The sequence below is a fragment of the Myotis myotis genome, unplaced genomic scaffold (genome assembly GCF_014108235.1).
Source record: "Myotis myotis isolate mMyoMyo1 unplaced genomic scaffold, mMyoMyo1.p scaffold_m19_p_2, whole genome shotgun sequence".
NCBI classification, from domain to species: Eukaryota; Metazoa; Chordata; class Mammalia; order Chiroptera; family Vespertilionidae; genus Myotis; species Myotis myotis.
In genome coordinates, this window is record NW_023416324.1 from 136,209,407 (window position 1) to 136,228,828 (window position 19,422).

The following is a 19,422-nucleotide window of genomic DNA, read 5'->3' on the forward strand; positions in this document are numbered from 1 at the left end:
GGACATTTCCAAACCCGATACAAAGACGAGGATCTGCAGATCTCTCTGTAGCTTCTGCAGGATGGCCCCAGGCAGTGGCTGACTTTGAACCTCTCTGGAGACCTGAGAGCCAGTGTACCCAGTAGTCACTGTGAGACTATACCAGATTATAACTCTTCACATCCATAAGTGACACACTCAAGGGGCAGACTCAGTGAGCACCAAAGCCCCACTGAAGCAAGTCCTGCTCCATAAGGGTGTCTCCTGCACAGCAGCTCTCCCATTTTAGTCATAGCTGGTCCCCACAGCCAATAGGCCTGGAGGTCAATTCCAGTGACACCAACAGTAATCAAGGCTCAACTACAATAAGACTGTGCACACAGCTCACAAATGGGTGCACCAAGAGTGTCCACCTCAGGTGATTGGGGAGGTTGAGCCACTGGGCCCTATAAGACCCCTACTACACAAGGCCACTCTATCAACTCAAGGAGACTTAGCAGCTACCCAGTACATAGAAACAAACACAGGGAAGCAGCCAAAATGTGGAGACAAAGAAACATGTCACAATGAAAGAAATGGAAGAAAGCAAAATACTGGATATAGAGTTCAAAACCACAGTTATAAGGTTACTCAAGAATCTTCTAGAAACCTCCAAGGAACTTAGTGAGACCTTCAAGGATCTTAGTGAGATGCTAAAAAAATGGAAAAGGACCAGTCAGAAATTAAGCATACAGTGACTGAATTAAAGAATAATATACAGGGATTCAACAGTGGACTAGAGGATCCCGAGAATCAAGTCAGTGATTTGAAATATGAGGAAGCAAAAACACCCAACCAGAAGAGCAAAAAGAAAAAAGAATCCAAAAACATGAAGCTAGTGTAAGGAGCCTCTGGGACAACTTCAGGCGCACCAACATCTGAATTATGGGAGTGAAGGAGGAAGAGAGAGCAAGATACTGAAAACCTATTTGACAAAATAATGACAGAAAACTTCCGCTACCTGGTGAAAGAAATAGTCTTACAACTCCAGGAAGCACAGAGTACCCCAAACAAGAGGAATCCAAAGAAGACCACACCAAGACATATCATAATTAAAATGCCAAGAGCAAAAGACAAAGAGAGAATCTTTGAAGCAGCAAGAAAAAAAACAGTTACCTACAAGGGAGTGGCCATACGACTGTCAGCTGATATCTCAACAGAAACTATGCAAGCCAGAAGGGAGTGGCACGAAATACTCAAAGTGATGAATAGCAAGAACCTACAACCAAGATTACTCTACCCAGCAAACCTCTACTTTAGAATTGAAGGTCAGATAAAAAGCTTCACAGACAAAAAGCTAAAGGAGTTGATCACCACCAAACCAGTATATGAAACTAGTGGCTCAGTGCACAAAATTTGTGCACATTAAAAGGGGATTAATTAGAGGAAATATTTTAATATTGCTATTTGCCCTTTCTCTATAATAGAAGTGTCAGAGATGAAAGAAAATTAGTAAAATGTATATGAAAATCTTCCTCCTGTTATAGAGTCTGGGGCACACCACAGGACCCAGAGTCAAGTCCCTGCCCACCCACGTGTACCTCAGAATCGTGCGAGACCCAGATCCAGGCGGCTCCCCCGCATTGGGCTAGATCCAGACCTGGCCAGTCCCACCCTTGTCAAGCCCCCCTGGGCGGGGGCCACAGCCTGATGTCCTCCGGCCCAGGGTTAGCAGCCTGATGTCCCCTGGCCCAGCACTGGGGCGGTGGGGCACACCTTGAGGTCCCCCATCAAGCCCCGCCAGGCGGGAGCCGTGGCCTGATGTCCCCTGGCCCCGCATTGGGGTGGTGGGCGCGGCCTGAGGTCCTTCTTCAAGCCCTGCCAGCTGGGGGGCACAGCCTCAGGTCCCCTGGCCTAGGGCCAGGGCAGGGGGCGTGGCCTGAAGTCCCCCATCAAACCCCGCCAGGCAGTGGGGCGTGGCTTGTGGTTCCCCTGGCCTGGCACCAGGGAGGGGGTGCAGCCTGAGGTGCCCATTAAGCCCTGCCAGGTGGGGGGGCGTGACTTGAGGTTCCCCGTTAAGTCCTGCTGGGTGGGGGGCGCTGCCTGAGGTCCCCAGCCTGGCACCAGGGTTGGGGGTGTGGCCTGAGGTCCCCTGTCAAGCCCCATGGGGGCTGGGAAGGGTGCTGCCTCAAGTCCCGGCTGATTGCTCGTTAAGGCTCGTTACAGGAACTCGGCCTCCGCTTTGGGCGCAGCTATCTTGTGTTATGGAAACCCCCGCCTCCACTGTGGCTGCCACCATCTTTGTGGTGGAGTGATGGTCAATTTGCATATTCCCTCTTTATTATAAAGGATGCTGAAGGGTATTCTTTAAGATGAGGAAAAAGAAGAAAAAGGTAAAGATAAAAAATATGAACAACAAAGGGACAACAAATACATATCTATCAACAATTGAATCTAAAAATCAAATGAATAAAAAATCTGATGAACAGAATAAACTGGTGAACGGGATAGAATCAGGGGCATGGAAATGGAACAAACAGATTGACAATTCTCAGAGGGAAGGGTGTGTGGGGGGGAGCGGGAAGAGATTAGTCAAAGATCTTATATGCATGTATGCCGTACCTATGGACACAGACAAGAGGGTTGTGAGGGCCTGGGGTGTGATGGGAACTAGGTGTAGGGCAGCTATGGGGGGAAAAGATGGACATATGTAATAATCTCAACAATAAAGATTAAAAAGAATAAGAAGAACGCTTCCTCTTAACTCTTGTGCTATACTGCTTTTCACTCTAATGACTTTAATTTTTCTATAAGTAAAGTAAGACTTAGACTTTGTTATATATATTTATATGATCTCTATTTCATTAACCCATTAAGTATTTTACTTATTCTTTACATTTTTCCTAGTGGAATTTGTTCTAATTGAGTGATTTCTAATTGAAAGGTATACTGTGGTAGACATGCTGAGATAATTCCTTGAACCTTCTGATAGCCTCAGAGTTCCTCTAGGGCTCTTGTGCTTTAAAGATACAGATTCTACTGCAGTTTGGTATATAATCTTTTCAAACGGTTTTTGGGTAAATTTTGAAAATTTTCTCTCCTAGGAAAGACTTTGAGCTATTTGTTCAACTTAGAAGGTCTTATTTCTCTGCCAAGTTCTTTTTTCATATCTCTTCTCTTCCCTCCCTCCCTCCCTCTCGTTCTTCCTTTTTAAAAATCGATTTCAGAGAGAGGAAGGGAGAGGGACAGAGGGATAGAAACATCAATGATGAGAATCATCGATCGGCTGCCTCCTGCATATCCGCTACTGAGGATCAAGCCCATAACCCAGGCATGTGCCTTGACCGTGACCTCCTGGTTCATGGGTGGATCTCAACCACTGAGTCACACTGGCTGGCTACTTTTTCTTTCTTTAAAAATCTAGCTACCAAACTGTTAGGGGCAGAAATTGAATATTGGGGACAAGCTACAATTATGAGAAATATTAATCATGTTCTGTTAATCATGATGGTTCTGTTCTGATTAGAGAAAGGACATTCTAACCTCACTGAGAGTTGTATGCCCTGGGAATGGGAGTTAACATTGGAATACAGTCCATCCTCCTTCCGAGAACTACCTATCATTATGGAAAGATTTACAACCTTGTGGCAGAAACAATCTAGTCCAGGGGGCACCTGTTCTTTACAACCCCCAGCCCCTATTGTCTGTAATTTAGTCCCAGAGTGCCTAGAGGCTCCCGCCCTCCTGTCACACCACCCTCCCCCAGCCCTCATGATTTGTTACTGTTAATCCTGTGCCCACTTTCCCCATACTTGTAATTCCTATTTTCCTACGTGATCTTTGTCCTTCTACCCAATATAAGCAGCTGGCATATGGTGGGGTACACAGCAGATTTTTGTGGATGACCTGCTGCTCTCCCATACTACCTACATTATTGGAATAAATGTTTATATATGCTTATATATGATTCAACCTTGTTTCTGCTTAATTGACTCAATAGTTACAGGCAGCCCAGACCCCTTGGTTGTCTGGTTATAAAACAGTCCTTACAAGAATAAGATGTCTTATTATTCAGAAGAGAATCATAATCTTTAAAAGTTCTCTTTTCTTGCTGATATTTGTACTTTTTGTTATCGTTGTAGATTCTATTTAACACGTTGTATAGGACTAATCTTTATGGACAATATCTTACCTATTTGGAGAGACAGCTTTTTTAGGGACTCAATAGTTTAAAACAAATTTAAACATACTGTAGTCAGACATTTAAAAGGGATACTAAACGATAGCTGACATTTCTTTGATGTGTTTCCTTATATATCCCAAATGTTCTCTTTACTTAAATATTATATTTTCTGGATATTTTCATTATGAGTCATATTTTAGAATTTGGTAATGATAGAGGGTCATCTATACTAATAAAAGCCTAGGTGGCCCTCGTGCCCTCACATCATCACAAGATGGCTGCCCCCATGTCATCACAAGATAGCCACCACAAGATGGTTGCCACAAGATGGCCAGCAGGGGGAGGCAGTTGGGGGTGACTGGGCCAGCAGGGGAGGGCAGTTGGGGGCAACCAGGCTGGCAGGGGAGGGCAGTTGGGGATGACTGGGCCAGCAGGGAGGGCAGGTGGGGGCGATCGGGTTGGCAGGGGAGCAGTTAGGCATCAATCAGGTTGTCAGGGGAGTGGTTAGGAAGTAATTAGGATGGCAGGCAGGTGAGCGGTTAGGAGCCAGCAGTCCTGGATTGTGAGAGGGATGTCTGACTGCTGGTTTAGGGATCGGGCCTAATCTGGCAGTCGGACATCCTCCAAGGGGTCCCAGATTGGAGAGGGTGCAGGCTGGGCTGAGGGACCCCCTGCCCACAGTGCACAAATTTCATGCACCAGGCCTCTAGTAAAGACTTAATTCTTAACATAAATAACCAATTTAGTATATCAGTTTCTCTCATTTCTTTTTTTAAAGGTTAATCATACAGTTTTTTATTTCTTTTGTAAAAAATTTATCTTTATTATTGAAAGTATTACAGATGTTCCCTGTTTAACTTACTCCACCCTGCTCCCTTCCCCTCCCCAGGTCTTTCCTGAACTATTGTCTGTCCATGGGCTATACATATCGTATATAATAAAAGGCTAGTATGCAAATTGTCCCCTCTACCGAGAGTTCGATCAGGAGTTTGACCAGGGGATGGGACCAGCTGGCCAACTGCCCATGGCCCCTCCCCCATCCGGCCCTGCCCCTGATTGGACCCCACAACCCCGTTCAGGGGTGGGGCCGGCCAGCCAACCTCCTGCATCCTCTCTCCCCAGCTGGCCCAGCTCAATTGGCCCTGATTGGGGTGGGCAGGCTGGACCCCACCTATGCACGAATTCATGCACCAGGCCTCTACTATGCCTATAAGTTCATTAGTTAATCTCTCCCCCCACCTCTAGTACATTAGTGTGTTGCATGCTTCACTATCTCTGGATCTTTTTAGATTCTCTTATTTCTTAAAGTACAGTTTTATTTACACTATAATATGTATCTAGAAAAGGATAGGTCTAACCTGAATAAAATTTTCTCTGCTAATATCCTTGTATTTTTCCTAAAGTATTGAGAACCATAGTTGAATTTTCTTTTTTTTAATACGCTTTTATTGATTTCAGAGAGGAAGGGAGAGGGTGGGAAGAAAGGAGGGGGAAAATGAGGAGGAGGAGGAGGAGGTGGAGGGGGGGAGAGAGAGAGAGAGAGAGAGAGAGAGAGAGAGAGAGAGAGAAACATCAATGATGAGAGAGAATCATTGATCTGCTGTTTCCTGCACACCCCCCACTTGGGATCGAGTCTGCAACCCAACATGTCCTTTTGACCAGAATTGAACCCAGAACCCTTCAGTCCTCAGGCTGATGCTTTATCCACTGAGCCAAACCAGCGAGGCGAGTTTCCTTTAACAATTCAATTATAGCAATTTCTAGTGTGAGGTCAGGTAAAATAAATCTTGAGACTCCTTACTGGTCCTATATTGTCCCTGTTCCCATTTCAAATCCAGTTGTTTAAGGAGGGTTTTATCAGGCATCAGATATACAAACCAGACAATAATAAATGGGATTCTTAGAGATTTAATCATGCAAGGAGGTAGGAAAATGTCTCTGCCCTCCCCTCCTCACTATAAGTGTTATTTAGATGACAGACTTCTTTTCCCTTCTTTTTTCACTTAAACTGTGAGTTCAGTGTGTTGTACTATTTACTATGTCTGTTTTTAGATCATATATAGAACTTAATTATTTTAATACTTTTTTTTTTTGATGGAAAAAAGTTCTCTTGAAGTATTTATTGATAGAAAAGCTTAGTTATCTGAATCCTTTGGCATGTTAGTATTGTGGATACAGACAGTGTAATCAAATCAAATAAAAAACCAAAAAAACAATAGGCTCAGATTCTTCTACTAGGAAGAGTTACTTATACAGGGCAAGTACTTAAATTTTCTGAGCTTTCAGTTCTTCATGTTTGAAATAAAGAGAAAATCAAATTATTTTAAAGTTCTCCTGAGATCTGAAATTATATTTTGTTTTGAACATTGTGAAAAGAACATAGTGCCTCTATGTAGCAAAAATAGAGTACCTCTCTAAGTACTATCTATCTACTCTAATAAAAGAGAAAGATGCAAATTGACCATACCTTCATGATGCCCACCAGCCAATCCGGAATGAGTATGCAAATTAACCCAACAAAGATGGTGTGTTAATTTGTATATGCAGGTACTGAGTGGCCGGGGGCGGGGTGGGTCGCTTGCGTAGTCCATGGCGGTGATGCAGGCGTTCTGCACTGCCCCAGTCGCTCCGGGCCTCTGGGCAGCGTGGGAAGGCAGAAAGGCGGCTCCAGCTGGAACGAAGGCGGTGCCGGCAGCCAGGGGCAGGAAGGCCCATTTTTGCACGAATCTGCATGCATCAGACCTCTAGTCTACACTAATAAAAGACAAAGATGCTAATTGACCATACCTTCGCTACGCTCAAGCCACGCCCACCAGCCAATCAGTGCAACTATATTCAAATTAACCCAACCAACATGGCGGCCGGCAGCCACGGAGCTGGAGCAGGCAGGAGGCTTGGTTGCCCCGAAGACTGAGGAAGCCAAGCTTCCTGCCTGCCTTGGCCGGCTGTGGCCTCTGCAAAAGGCAACAAAGTTTCAATTATAGAAGGTAAATAAATCCCAGATATCTGCTTCCAGCCAGCCTCCAATGGGAGCTTGGGTGGCTGGGGGTCGTGGCCAGCCTGCAAACAGCCATCAGCCCCTCACCCAGGCTGGCCAGGCACCCCAGTGGGGACCCCCACCCTGAAGGGGCTGTGGCCAACCTGCAAATAGCCATCAGCCCCTGACCAGACTGGCCAGTGACCCCAGCAAGGACCCCCATCCTGAAGGGGGTGTGGCCAGCCTGCAAACAGCCATCAGCCCCTCACCCAGGCTGGCCAGGCTCCCCAGGGGTGAACCCCCCGAAGGGGTTGTAGCCAACCTGCAAACAGCCATCAGCTGCAAACAGCCATCAGCCCTCACCCAGGCTGGCCAGTGACCCCAGCAGGGACCCCCATCCTGAAGGGGCTGTAGCCAGCCTGCAAACAGCCATCAGCCACTCACCCAGGCTGGCCAGGCACCCCAGTGGGGCCCCCCACCCTGAAGGGGGTGTGGCCAGTCTGAAAATGGCTCTCAGCCCCTCACCCAGGCTGGCCAGGCACCCCAGCGGGTCCCCCACCGTCATCCGGGACACCTTTCAGGGCAAACCAGCCGGCCCCCACCCGTGCACCAGGCCTCTGTCCTATATAATAAAAGGGTAATATGCAAATTGACCCTAACAGCAGAGCGACTGGGAATCACTGGTCACTATGACACACACTGACCACCAGCCAGCAGATGCTCAATACAGGAGCTGTCCCCTGGTGGTCAGTGTGCTCCCACAGGTGGAGCTCTGCTCAGCCACAAGCCAGGCTGATGGTTGCCAGTACAGCGGTGGTGGTGGGAGCCTCTCCCGCCTCCTCAGCAGTGTTAAGGATGTCCAACTGCAGCTAGGCCTGCTCCACCCTGGCAAGTGGACATCCCCCGAAGGCTGCCGGGCTGCCAGAGGGATGTCTGACTGCCAGCTTAGGCCCAATCACTTGGGGAGCGGGCCTAACCCAGCAGGTGGTCATTCCCCGAGGGGTCCCAGACTCGAGAGGTCACAGGCTGTGCTGAGGGATCCTCCCGAGTGCACAAATTTTTGTGCATCGGGCCTCTAGTATATACATAAAATAGAGAAATATGCTAATTAATCAGGACGCCATAAGGAGTTGACTGGACAGGAGGTTGTGTGTGCAGCATAGGGGGGCGGGGCGGCAGGGGCCTCCGTGCCCCTGCGCTGGGGGAGGGCCTGATCAGCAGTGGCCGCCGCTGCTTCAAGGTCTGGAGAGGGAGGCAGGGCTGGACCAGAGGGTGGGTGGTGCCGAATCGCGCATTGGGCTCCTAGTAGCAAATGTAATAAAGTCTGCGGAAGGTCATATTTTTAACTTAAAAGTACTTTATGCTTTCCAAGTATTAATGTGTTGTCTCTCACAAAGGATCATTAAAGTGCTGCTAATGACATATTCATAACAGTGATATTAAAACTTAAAAAATACAGTAATAGGAACTAAAAAATTATAATAATTTTGTTTGGGCCAGTCAGTTGAGTGCCAAATAGTAGCCTTGAGGGTATCAGTGTAGTGTGGCAAAGTACATCAATTGTTCATAAAACAACTGGCTAACCAAGAAAAGATTATATTCCGTTTAAGAAGACACCGGGGTTACATAGTACATTTGATATGAACCCCTCCAATTAAAAAAATTTTAAAGCTTTAAAAATACACTTTAAATAAAAATACACTTTAATTTTCTAAATGTTTACTATTTTCTTGATGCTATTATATAGTCTCTATATATTACCATTAGTATATGTGCTGTTTTATTTATGGCCTCTATCATTATCATAGTTGCAATCTGAATGGTGTCTTTCTTGTTGGATTTAGCATTTGTCATTTGCCAATTACGAGTATATAATTTCTTTTCAAGGACCTTTATGTTTAGTGAAAAGAATAATGATTTCTTGAATTGGTTTGTAGTAATGTGGTTTCTTTTTAAAGGTAAGATTCCATATATATATATATATATATATATATATATATATATATATATATATATTTGTACTTATATTTATATTTATATTTGATTTTTTAATTGATTTTAGAGGAGAGAGGAAGGGAGAGGGAGAAAGGCAAACATTGATCTGTTGCTTCCTGCACCACCCTGACCAGGGATCAACCCACAACCTGGGTATGTACTCTAACAGGGAATAGAATTGGCGAACTTTTGGTGCATGAGATGGCACTCAAACTGAGCCACACCAGCAAGGGCCTATATTTTCAGTAATGACTGGAAAAGAGAAAGAAAGCATTTTTTGAGAAAAATTGTTTAAAATTTTAAGCACCCCAATAGCAGCCAATATAACAGTAAAGCCATTGTAGTGGTAGGGTAATCTATGCCAGTTAATAAGACACAAGTACTTCTAGAAACATACAAGAAAAAGAGTGTGTTCATCCACAATTTTTAGTATTTACAGGTTAATTTCTAGGGTGGTATAGTTCTTATAGCTCACTTGTGTTAAGATGAAAATGTTTGAAAATTCAACCTCTTGGAATATATTTGTTACTGCAGACTTCAGTACAGAACAGTGTTTGTTATTTTGTGTGACAGGATACCCAGAGTTATATTGACGAATGTCCTGGGAACGGAGTTAGGAAGAAAATACATAAAGACCTCTCCTGTAACTGAGGCCACTTTGGGTGATACAGACAACTTGCAATCAGAGCAGCTTTCTTCATCATCTGATGGCAGCCTAGAATCTTGTCAAAATCTAAATCCTCACAAGAGCTTCTTTTTAAATGAAAGGTATGTTTAGTGATAACTTTACTCAACACAAATATTATTCTCTTGAGCCCTCCTCTATTCTTCCCCAACAGATATGCTATTACTAAATGTGAGGCAAATGTGCTCTGATGGCTAGTATGACTTTTCTCTCCTAGTGGCTGAAACCAACACTCCATGCATGGCTAATAACCAGTTTAAAAAACAATCAGGTATTCCACTTGTGTTTTGGAAAAATGGGTACAGACTCTTTAATGAGAATTTAGTTAACTATTTTAGTATTTCAGTTAATTTGTCTGGTGTAATTAAAATCCATTCCCCTGACATCTGTGTATTCCTCCTCCTTCTCTGTCCTATTCATTCATCTGTCAGCCTGTTCTTCCATCCCTCCATATTGCCATATTTACTGCTTTTATATCCAGATTCTAGAACTGTACCTGGCACTTAGTGCTTAGTAAGTATCTGTTGAATGAATAGCTGAATGCATTTCTTACAAAAATGGTTTGAGATAGCTGAATTCCATTAATAAAAGTGTCTTAATATGCCAATAAGAGAAATGGAAATATGAAGTTGCTTTTAAGTTATAGAAGAGTGGGGATTGTAAATAAGAAAAAAAGCATGGGAAAAAGTTAGGGGATGTCAGTTAGCAGATACTAATAGACCTTTAACTTTTACTTTATCATGAACTTCTCGTTTTACTTTTCTGCTTTCAGCCAGTACAATAAATAGTTTTGATCTTAATGAAAATTACTGATCCAGTCTTATTTCCCCCTTCCCCCTCTGCCCCTGAACCACCCAGAGGTAACTTCTGGTTTATATTTCTCTCTTTTTTAAAAAATAATTTTTTATTGATTTCAGAGGTGAAGGGAGAGAGAGATAGAAGCATCAATGATGAGAGAGAATCATTGATTGGCTGCCTCCTGCACGCTCCCCCACTGCGACCAAGCCTGCAACCCAAGCATGTGCCCTTGACCAGAATTGAACCTGGGACCCTTCAGTCCGCAGGCTGATGCTCTATCGACTGAGCCAAACCAGCTAGGGCTTGTATTTGTGTTCTAAGCCTAATTACATTAAAGAGTATTTATAGTTGCTTCATTAAAGATCTGTAACAAATTTCTTACATTTTTAACACATTTTATTTTTATAAACTCACTTCATTTCTTATGAACTTAAAAATTTTATGAATTTTTCTCCTTTTGGAAGATATTTTATGTTTTCACCGAGGTTCTACTTAGTGAATTATCAATGACAGTTTTAACTTTATACTTTAGTAGATCTCTTTCTGAATTTGCTGGGAAAATAATGAGTTTCAGTGGTATTATCTAGTTCCTAATAAATTTGATGTATAATTAGAGATTATTAGAAGTACATTTATAATTTTATACTGTAGTTGTTTATTTCTGCCTTCTCTACTGGACCATGAGCTCCTTAAGGAGAGATACCATGTCTTATTTGCACTTACACCCATTGGTTAGCTCAATACATTTTAATTTTGTGCACTTGGGTTAATGTTTATGTCATTTAACCTTGACCTTTGGTTTTCTGAGTTGTAAAAACAAATAATTTTGAATGCCTTTTTTACCTCACAAGATTGTTTATTATCTCTTTTAAATTTCACATGTGAGAATTGTATCCTATATAATAAAAGAGAAACATGCAAATTAGCATCCCTCGGCTACACTTAAGCCACGCCCACCAGCCAATGAGGAGTGAGTATGCAAATTAACCTGACAAATATGGTGCGTAATTTGCATACACAGAGCAGAGTGGGAGAGCCGGCAGCTTGGGGGGACATGGCTCCCTAAGTCACTGGACGGAAAGCAGAGCAGGAGAGCCGGAGGCTTGGTGGGAAGTGGCTCTCTGGTCAGGAAAACCCAGAACGCGGGGAGCACCAGGAATGCTGGGAATCATAGTTCTGGTGGCAGACAGCTCTCCTAGACACTAGAGCAGCGGTTCTCAACTTGTGGGGTCGTGACCCCTTTGGGAGTTGAAGGACCCTTTCATAGGGGTTGCCTAAGACCATCAGAAAACACATATATTTACAGATTGCTTTTGGGATTAATCACTATGCTTTAATTATGTTTAATTTATAACAATGAAAATACATCCTGCATATCAGATATTTACATTACGATTCATAACAGTAGCAAAATTACAGTTATGAAGTAGTAACGAAAATAATTTTATGGTTGGGGGTCACCACAATATGAGGAACTGTATTAAAGGGTCGCGGCATTAGGAAGGTTGAGAACCACTGCACTAGAGCAAAGTGAGCCTGGAATACTGTTGTGGTGGGGGATGGAGGGAAAGCAAAGGTGAGAGACATAAGTAAAATCAGAGTGTTTAGGAAAAATTAAAGGGAAGATATCCTAAAACTTCCAGGAAATCTCTACCGATGGAGCAAAGAAAAAAAATGCCTCTATTATTCTGTGAGCAACAAACCAAACTGGGTTGGGGGGTCTCAGACAATTCGCTCATATGATTGCAAAGGCAGACAGAAACTCCCAGTTGGAGAGGGCTTCCAGATTGGAGAGGGTGCAGGTCCGGCTGAGCTAAGCCCCCTCCACGTCCCCACCCGAATCTTCGTGCACTGGGCCCCTAGTGTGTGTGTGTGTGTGTGTGTGTGTGTGTGTGTGTATGTATGTATATGTGTGTGTGTATATATATATGTGTGTGTGTGTGTATATATATATATATATATAAAGTTTATATGTACGTGTGTGTATATATATATTTATATACATACACATACATATATATGTATATGTGTATATATATGTTGTTATAACTGAAGGCTTATGTAAGACTTATATGATTTGAGTTTCATGGTAATAGTTTAGCATAAGTACTAAGATATGTAACCATAAGTAGTCAAGTGATTAAAATCATTTGATCTGGCTCTACCAAAGCATTAGGGTTGATTTAATCATAGTGATTACTTATTATGTACTGTTACCATGGAATTCAAATGACATCAACACACATTCATGCTAATTGTGAGGATTCTATGAAACTATTATATTAAATCTATACTTTTCAAGCTTTATACCAATTTGGGGTTAAGGTTTAATAATAATAGGCCTAAAATTTCTGGCTGTTCCTAAAATCTATAAAATAAGAACTCTAGCTCTCCTCAAGTTCTTTCTAAATAGTTGTGATCAACAAAAATTTGCTGCCACCAAGCTAATGTCAATAGGAGCCCCCAATATGGGGTATGGAAAGAGAAGAAAGTTTATTCAAGGGAACTATTTGCAAACTGGGGAAAGGCAACCTACCTTGGAAACCAAAAGTGAGCTCCACCAGACAAGGGGGAAGCTGCCCTATATAAAGCTTGCACCCTGGTTCCTAATTGGTTCAGAACAGGAATCTAAATAGCAAAGTTCTGATTGGTCCAAGTAGCATGGTCTTGATAGGTCAGATTGGTCATTATGATGGAGCAGTTCTGATTGGTCAGTATAGATGCAAATGAGGATATAGTTGCATGGTTCTGATTGGGAGGGGCAGGTCTTAGTCCACTGAGTGCAAGTTGATACCATGAACTCATTTATGAGGGTTGATTCTATGGCAGGGCAAGTGCAAGAAACTGAAGGTTCAGCCTGTTGCTTTTTCCTACATTCAGTGTGTATGAGAGCTTGTGTTGGTAATGGCTGCTAGACTCTGGTTATGAATTTGTTACCAGTTAAACATGCGGGGTCCTTCTTGGCAGTTATATTTTTTTCTTGAAATTCATTTTATGAAATTTCCAGGTGGTATTTGATGTGGGCCTTGGAAATTCATTTTGTTGGTGGTAATTTTCTTTGGTTCTTGCATTTGGAATGGAATCCCAGAGGTGGGGAATGTCTGGTCCGTGGGCCATATATGATCAGCAAAATCATTTGATCTGTCCCTGCCAAGGCATAAGGGGTGAATTAGTTAAATGTTTGACCAAATATAGCAGGCTAATTTTTAAGTTGATAATTTTATATGACCCTCCAATGATGTTATAAATATACAAATGGTCATTGGCAGAAAAAAGGTTCCCCACCCCGGTATAGATTTGAAGACAGACACCTGGATTCAGATATTAGCAGTATTCCTAACAACCTGGCTTATCTTGGGCAAGTTACTTATTCTTTCTTTAAAACAGGGATAATGTACTCTTATAGGATTATTATGCAGATTTAAGGAGATAAGCTATATAACTTAGTATGTGACTAATAAATGATAGTCATTATGTGATTAATAAATGGCAGTCATTATTTGTGATTAATAAATGGTAGTCATTTTTATTTTATTTTTTAAATAAATCTTTATTGTTCAGATTATTACAGTTGTTCCTCTTCCCCCCCCCCCAATAGCTCCCTTCCACCCAGTTCCCACCCCACCTCTGCCCTTACCCTCCCACTGTCCTCATCCATAGTTGTACGATTTTTGTCCAGTCTCTTCCCACTCCCCCCACCCCCTGTTCCCCAACCCCCCAAGATTAGTCAGTCCACTCCCTTTCTATGCCCCTGATTCTATTATATTCACCAGTTTACTCTGTTCATCAGATTTTTTTAAATATATTTTTTATTGATTAAGATATTACATATGTGTCCTTGTCCCCACGTTACCCTCTACCCCCCACCCCCACCCCCCGCTCATGCCCTCACCCCCCCGTTGTCCATGTCCATTAATTAGGCCTATATGCTTGCATATAAGTCCTTTGGTTGATCTTTCCCCCTTACCCCCACCCTCCCCTACCTTCCCTCCAAGTCCCGACAGTCCAATCAATGCCTCTCCGTCTCTGGATCAGTCCTTGTTCATCAGCTTATGTTGTTCATTATATTCCACAAATGAGTGAGATCATGTGGTATTTATCCGCTCTCCAGTTCCATCCATGCTGTGGCAAATGGTAAGAGTTCCTTTTTCTTCTTCCTCTTCTTAAAGAATACCTTTCAGCATTTCATATAATGCTGGTTTGGTGGTGATGAACTCCTTTAGCTTTTTCTTATCCGTGAAGCTCTTTATCTGACCTTCTATTCTGAATGATAGCTTTGCTGGATAAAGTAACCTTGGTTGTAGGTTCTTGGCATTCATCACTTTGAATATTTCTTGCCAGTCTCTTCTGGCCTGCATGGTTTCTGTTGAGAAATCAGCTGACAGTCGTATGGGTACTCCCTTGTAGGTAACTGACTGTCTTTCTCTTGCTGCTTTTAAGAGTCTCTCTTTATCTTTTGCTCTTGGCATTTTAATTATGATGTGTCTTGGTGTGGTCCTCCTTGGATTCCTTTTGTTTGGGGTTCTCTGCGCTTCCTGGACTTGTAAGTCCATTTCTTTCACCAGGTAGGGGAAGTTTTCTGTCATTATTTCTTCAAAAAGGTTTTCAATATCTTGCCCTCTCTCTCCTTCTGGCACCCCTATAATTCTGATGTCGGTACGCTTGAAGTTGTCCCAGAGGTTCCTTACACTATCTTCATATTTTTGGAATCTCTTTTCTTTTTTCTTTTTCGGTTGGGTATTTTTTGTTTCTTTGTATTTCAAATCTTTGACTTGATTCTTGGGATCCTCTTGTCTGCTGCTGGATCTCTGTAAATTATTCTTTATTTCAGTCAGTGTATGCTTAATTTCTTGTTGGTCCTTTTTCATGTCCTCCATGGTCTCACTATACTTATTGAGGGATTCATTAAATTTATCGGCGGTTTCCATAAAATTCTTGAAAAACCTTATAAACGTGGCCTTGAACTCTATATCCAATTGTTTGCTTTCCTCCATTTCTGCCATTTGTGACCTGTTTCTTTGTCTCCGCATTTTGGCAGCTTCCCTGTGTTGATAGAGTGGCCCTGTGCGCCAGGTGTCCTGTAGGGCCCAGTAGCTCAGCCTCCCCAGTTACCTGGGGTGGACACTCTTGGTGCACTCTTGGTGCCTTGGTTGTTGTAGAATCACTGGGAGGAATTGACCTCCAGGCCAATTGGCTGTGAGAATCAGCTGTGTCTAAAGTGGGAGAACTTCTGTGCTGAAGACACCCTTCTGGGGCAAGACTTGTTTCAGTGGGGCTTTGGTGCTCACTGAGTCTGCTCCCTGAGTGTGTCCCTTATGGATCTGAGGAGTTGCAGTCTGGATGGTCCCCCTCTGACCACTGGGTACAGTGGCTCCTGGATCTAAGGAGGTGCTAATTCAGCCTCTGCCTGAGGCCACACAGCAGGAGCCACGAAGAGGCTCAGCTGTGAAGCAATGCAAGCCGCTGCGGGGCCTTGGGCCTTCTCTTGGAAGTTCCGGGTCTGCCTGGTTCGGCTGCAGTTAGGTACATTCACATGCAAAAGCCTCTGCCGCAGCCTGGGTGGGGCGGGGTCTCAGGGAGTCAAAGGGCGGAGAAAGCAGCTATGGCCGATTCTCCGCCCGGAGTCAGGCGTCTCAGTGTCCCGGTAACGGCTGCAAGCACCTCTGAGGGAAAGCCGCCCTCAAGTTCGCCCGCTGCCGGACAGACCAGCCTCTCCTCGTATGAGTCCTGGGTCCCCAGAGACTTCCCGGAACCGGAGTTCAGAGCAGTCGGGAGCTTGTGATTCAAAAAGACAGCCACGTCCTCAGGCGCCACCCCCTTTCCTCGCGCGCGAGCCGCCGTACCTCTGCACTTCACCTCTGCAGCGCCTCTGGCTCTCAGCGTGCTTTTCTTTCCTTCTAGTTGTAGAATTTACACTCAGCCAGCCTTCCTGTTGTTCTGGATGATGTTTGCTCAGTCCTTTGCGGTAATTTTCAATTGTTGTGTGAGGCGACAATTTCCCGGTGTTTACCTATGCCGCCATCTTAGTTTTTTCCAAAAGCTTAAGTCCATCAGATTTTTTATTCACTTGATTTTTAGATTCACTTGTTGATAGATGTGTATTTGTTGTTCACCTTTTTCTTCTTCTTCCTCTTCTTAAAGGTTACCTTCCAGCATTTCATATAATACTGGTTTGGTGGTGATGAACTCCTTTAGCTTTTTCTTATCAGTGAAGCTCTTTATCTGACCTTCAATTCTGAATGATAGCTTTGCTGAATAAAGTAATCTTGGTTGTAGGTTCTTGCTATTCATCACTTTGAATATTTCTTGCCATTCCCTTCTGGCCTGCATAGTTTCTGTTGAGAAATCAGCTGACAGTCGTATGGGTACTCCCTTGTAGGTAACTGACTTTTTTTCTCTTGCTGCTTTTAAGATTCTCTCTTTGTCTTTTGCTCTTGTCATTTTAATTATGATGTGTCTTGGTGTGGTCCTCTTTGGGTTCCCTTTGTTTGGGGTTCTCTGTGCTTCCTGGACTTGTAAGTCTATTTCTTTGACCAGGTAGGGGAAGTTTTCTGTCATTATTTCTTCAAATAGGTTTTCAATATCTTGCTCTCTCTCTTCTTCTGGCACCCCCATAATTCGGATGTTGGTACGCTTGAAGTTGTCCCAGAGGCTCCTTACACTATCTTGATATTTTGGGATTCTTTTTTCATTTTGCTTTTCTGGTTGGGTGTTTTTTGCTTCTTCGTATTTCAAATCTTTGACTTGATTCTTGGGATCCTCTTGTCTGCTGTTGGATCTCTGTATATTATTCTTTATTTCAGTCAGTGTATGCTTAATTTCTAGTTGGTCCTTTTTCATATCCTCAAGGGTCTCACTAAATTTATCGGTGGTTTCTAGAAAGTTCTTGAAAAACCTTATAGCCGTGGTTTTGAACTCTATATCCAGTAGTTTGTTTTCCTCCATTTCTGTCATTTGCGATCTGTTTCTTTGTCTCCGCATTTTTTATGCTTCCCTGTGTTGATAGAGTGGCTTTCTGTGCTGGGTGTCCTATAGGGCCCAGTGGCTCAGCCTCCCCAATTACCTGAGGTGGACACTCTTGGGCCCACTTTGTGGGCTTTGTGCACAGTCTTGTTGTAGTTAAGCCTTGATTGTTGTTGATATCACTGGGAGGAATTGACTTCCAGGCCAATTGGCTGTGAGAATCAGCTGTGTCTACAGTGGGAGAACTTCCGTGCTGAAGACACCCTTCTGGGGCAAGACTTGCTTCAGTGGGGCTTTGGTGCTCACTGAGTCTGCCCCCTGAGTGTGTCCCTTATGGATCTGAGGAGTTGTAATCTGGATGGTCCCACTCTGACCACTGGGTACACGGGCTCTTGGATCTCTAAGGAGGTGCTAATTTAGCCTCTGCCTGAGGCTACCCAGCAGGAGCTACAGAGAGATCTGCAGATTCCCCTTCCTTGTTTGGGGTTTGGAGGTGCCCAGATGAGGCCCAGCTGTGAAGCAATGCAAGCTGCTGTGGGGCCTTGGGCCTTCTTTTGGAAGTTCTGGGTCTCTTTGACCCAGCTGCAGTTTGTTAGGTAATTTTAGATCTCAAAGGGCCAGCCCATTCATATGCAAAGGCCTCTGCTAGCAGCTTGGGTGGGGCGGGGTCTCAGGGAATCAACAGGGTGGAGCAAACAGCTATGGTTGATCCTCAGCCCTGCCCTAAGAGGCCCCTGTGTCTCAGTGTCCCGTCTTAGTATCCCGGTAATCGCTGAAAGCACCTCTGAGAGAAAGCTGCCCTCGAGTTTTGCCCAATGCCGGACAGTGCAGTTTCTCCCTGTATGAGTCCTGGGCCCCTAGAGACTCGCCCGGAACTGGAGTTCAGGGCCGTCGGGAGTTTGTGACTCCCTCCCTATTGAAAAAGACACTGGCGTCCTCCATTGCCAGCCCTTTCTGCACACGTGCCTCCATACTTCTGCACTTTACTTCCGCAACTCCTCTGAGTCTCACTGTGCTTTTCTCTTTCCTTTTAGTTGTAGAATTTCCACTCAGCCAGCCTTCCTGTGGTTCTGGATGATGTCTGTTTTGTCTTTTAGTTTTAGTTTTGAAGTGGTTGTACGAGGCAGCAATTTCAGGTGTTTACCTATGCCGCCATCTTGGTTTCTCCCATTTTTTTTTTTTTAACAGTATATTTTTATTGATTTCAGAGAGGAAGGGAGAGGGAGAGAGAGAGAGAAAAACATCAGTGATGAGAGAGAATTATTGATTGGCTGTCTCCTACATGCCCCCTCCTGGGGATCAAGCCTGCAGCCTGGGCATGTTCCCTGACCGGGAATTGAACCATGACCTCCTGGTTCATACCTTGACACTCAACCAGTGAGCCATGCCTGCCTGGCAGTCATTATTTCTCTGTATCTTATCACTGCATATATCAAACACTCCATTAAAGGTTGTTGTAGTCGATGATACTTAAATCTTTTATGTTGGGGATGCTAGTGTCTTATCCTGAGAGTTTTTTTTTTTTTTTTTAAATAATTCTCACCCAAGAATATGCTTTTATTGATTTGAGGGAGAGAGGAAGAGAGAGAGAGAGATAGACAAAACATCGATTGGGATCAAACCTGCAACCTATGTATGTGCCCTGACAGGGAATCAAACCTGCAATCTTTCGGTGTACAGGATAATGCTCCAACTAACTAAGCCACCTGGCCTGGGCTCTTTTCCTGAGATTATTGTTACCTCTGTTGCTAATACCAGTGCTGCGAAAGGCATTTGTCATAGCCATACTAGTATTACCTTTTGGTTTAAGAAATGAGGGTTATATAGTACATTTGGTATGAATTCCACCAATTTAAAAAGTTT

General features: G+C 43.7%; 1 protein-coding gene across 15 annotated transcripts in view; it reads left to right on the plus strand.

Annotated features, from left to right (window-relative positions):
• The window catches only part of SENP7 (SUMO specific peptidase 7), a 171,556-nt gene that overhangs the window by 76,408 nt on the left and 75,726 nt on the right, over positions 1-19,422 (plus strand). For 11 of the 15 annotated variants that reach the window (XR_004973975.1, XM_036348883.1, XM_036348885.1 and 8 more), the window contains one exon: positions 9,687-9,881. The exons of the other annotated variants lie outside the window; for them this stretch is intronic. Coding sequence is in view for 10 of the 11 variants with exons in the window: in XM_036348883.1 (XP_036204776.1) it covers positions 9,687-9,881 (195 nt within the window). In the remaining variant the exon portion in view is untranslated. The remainder of the gene's footprint in view (positions 1-9,686; positions 9,882-19,422) is intronic. 15 annotated transcript variants of the gene reach the window in all.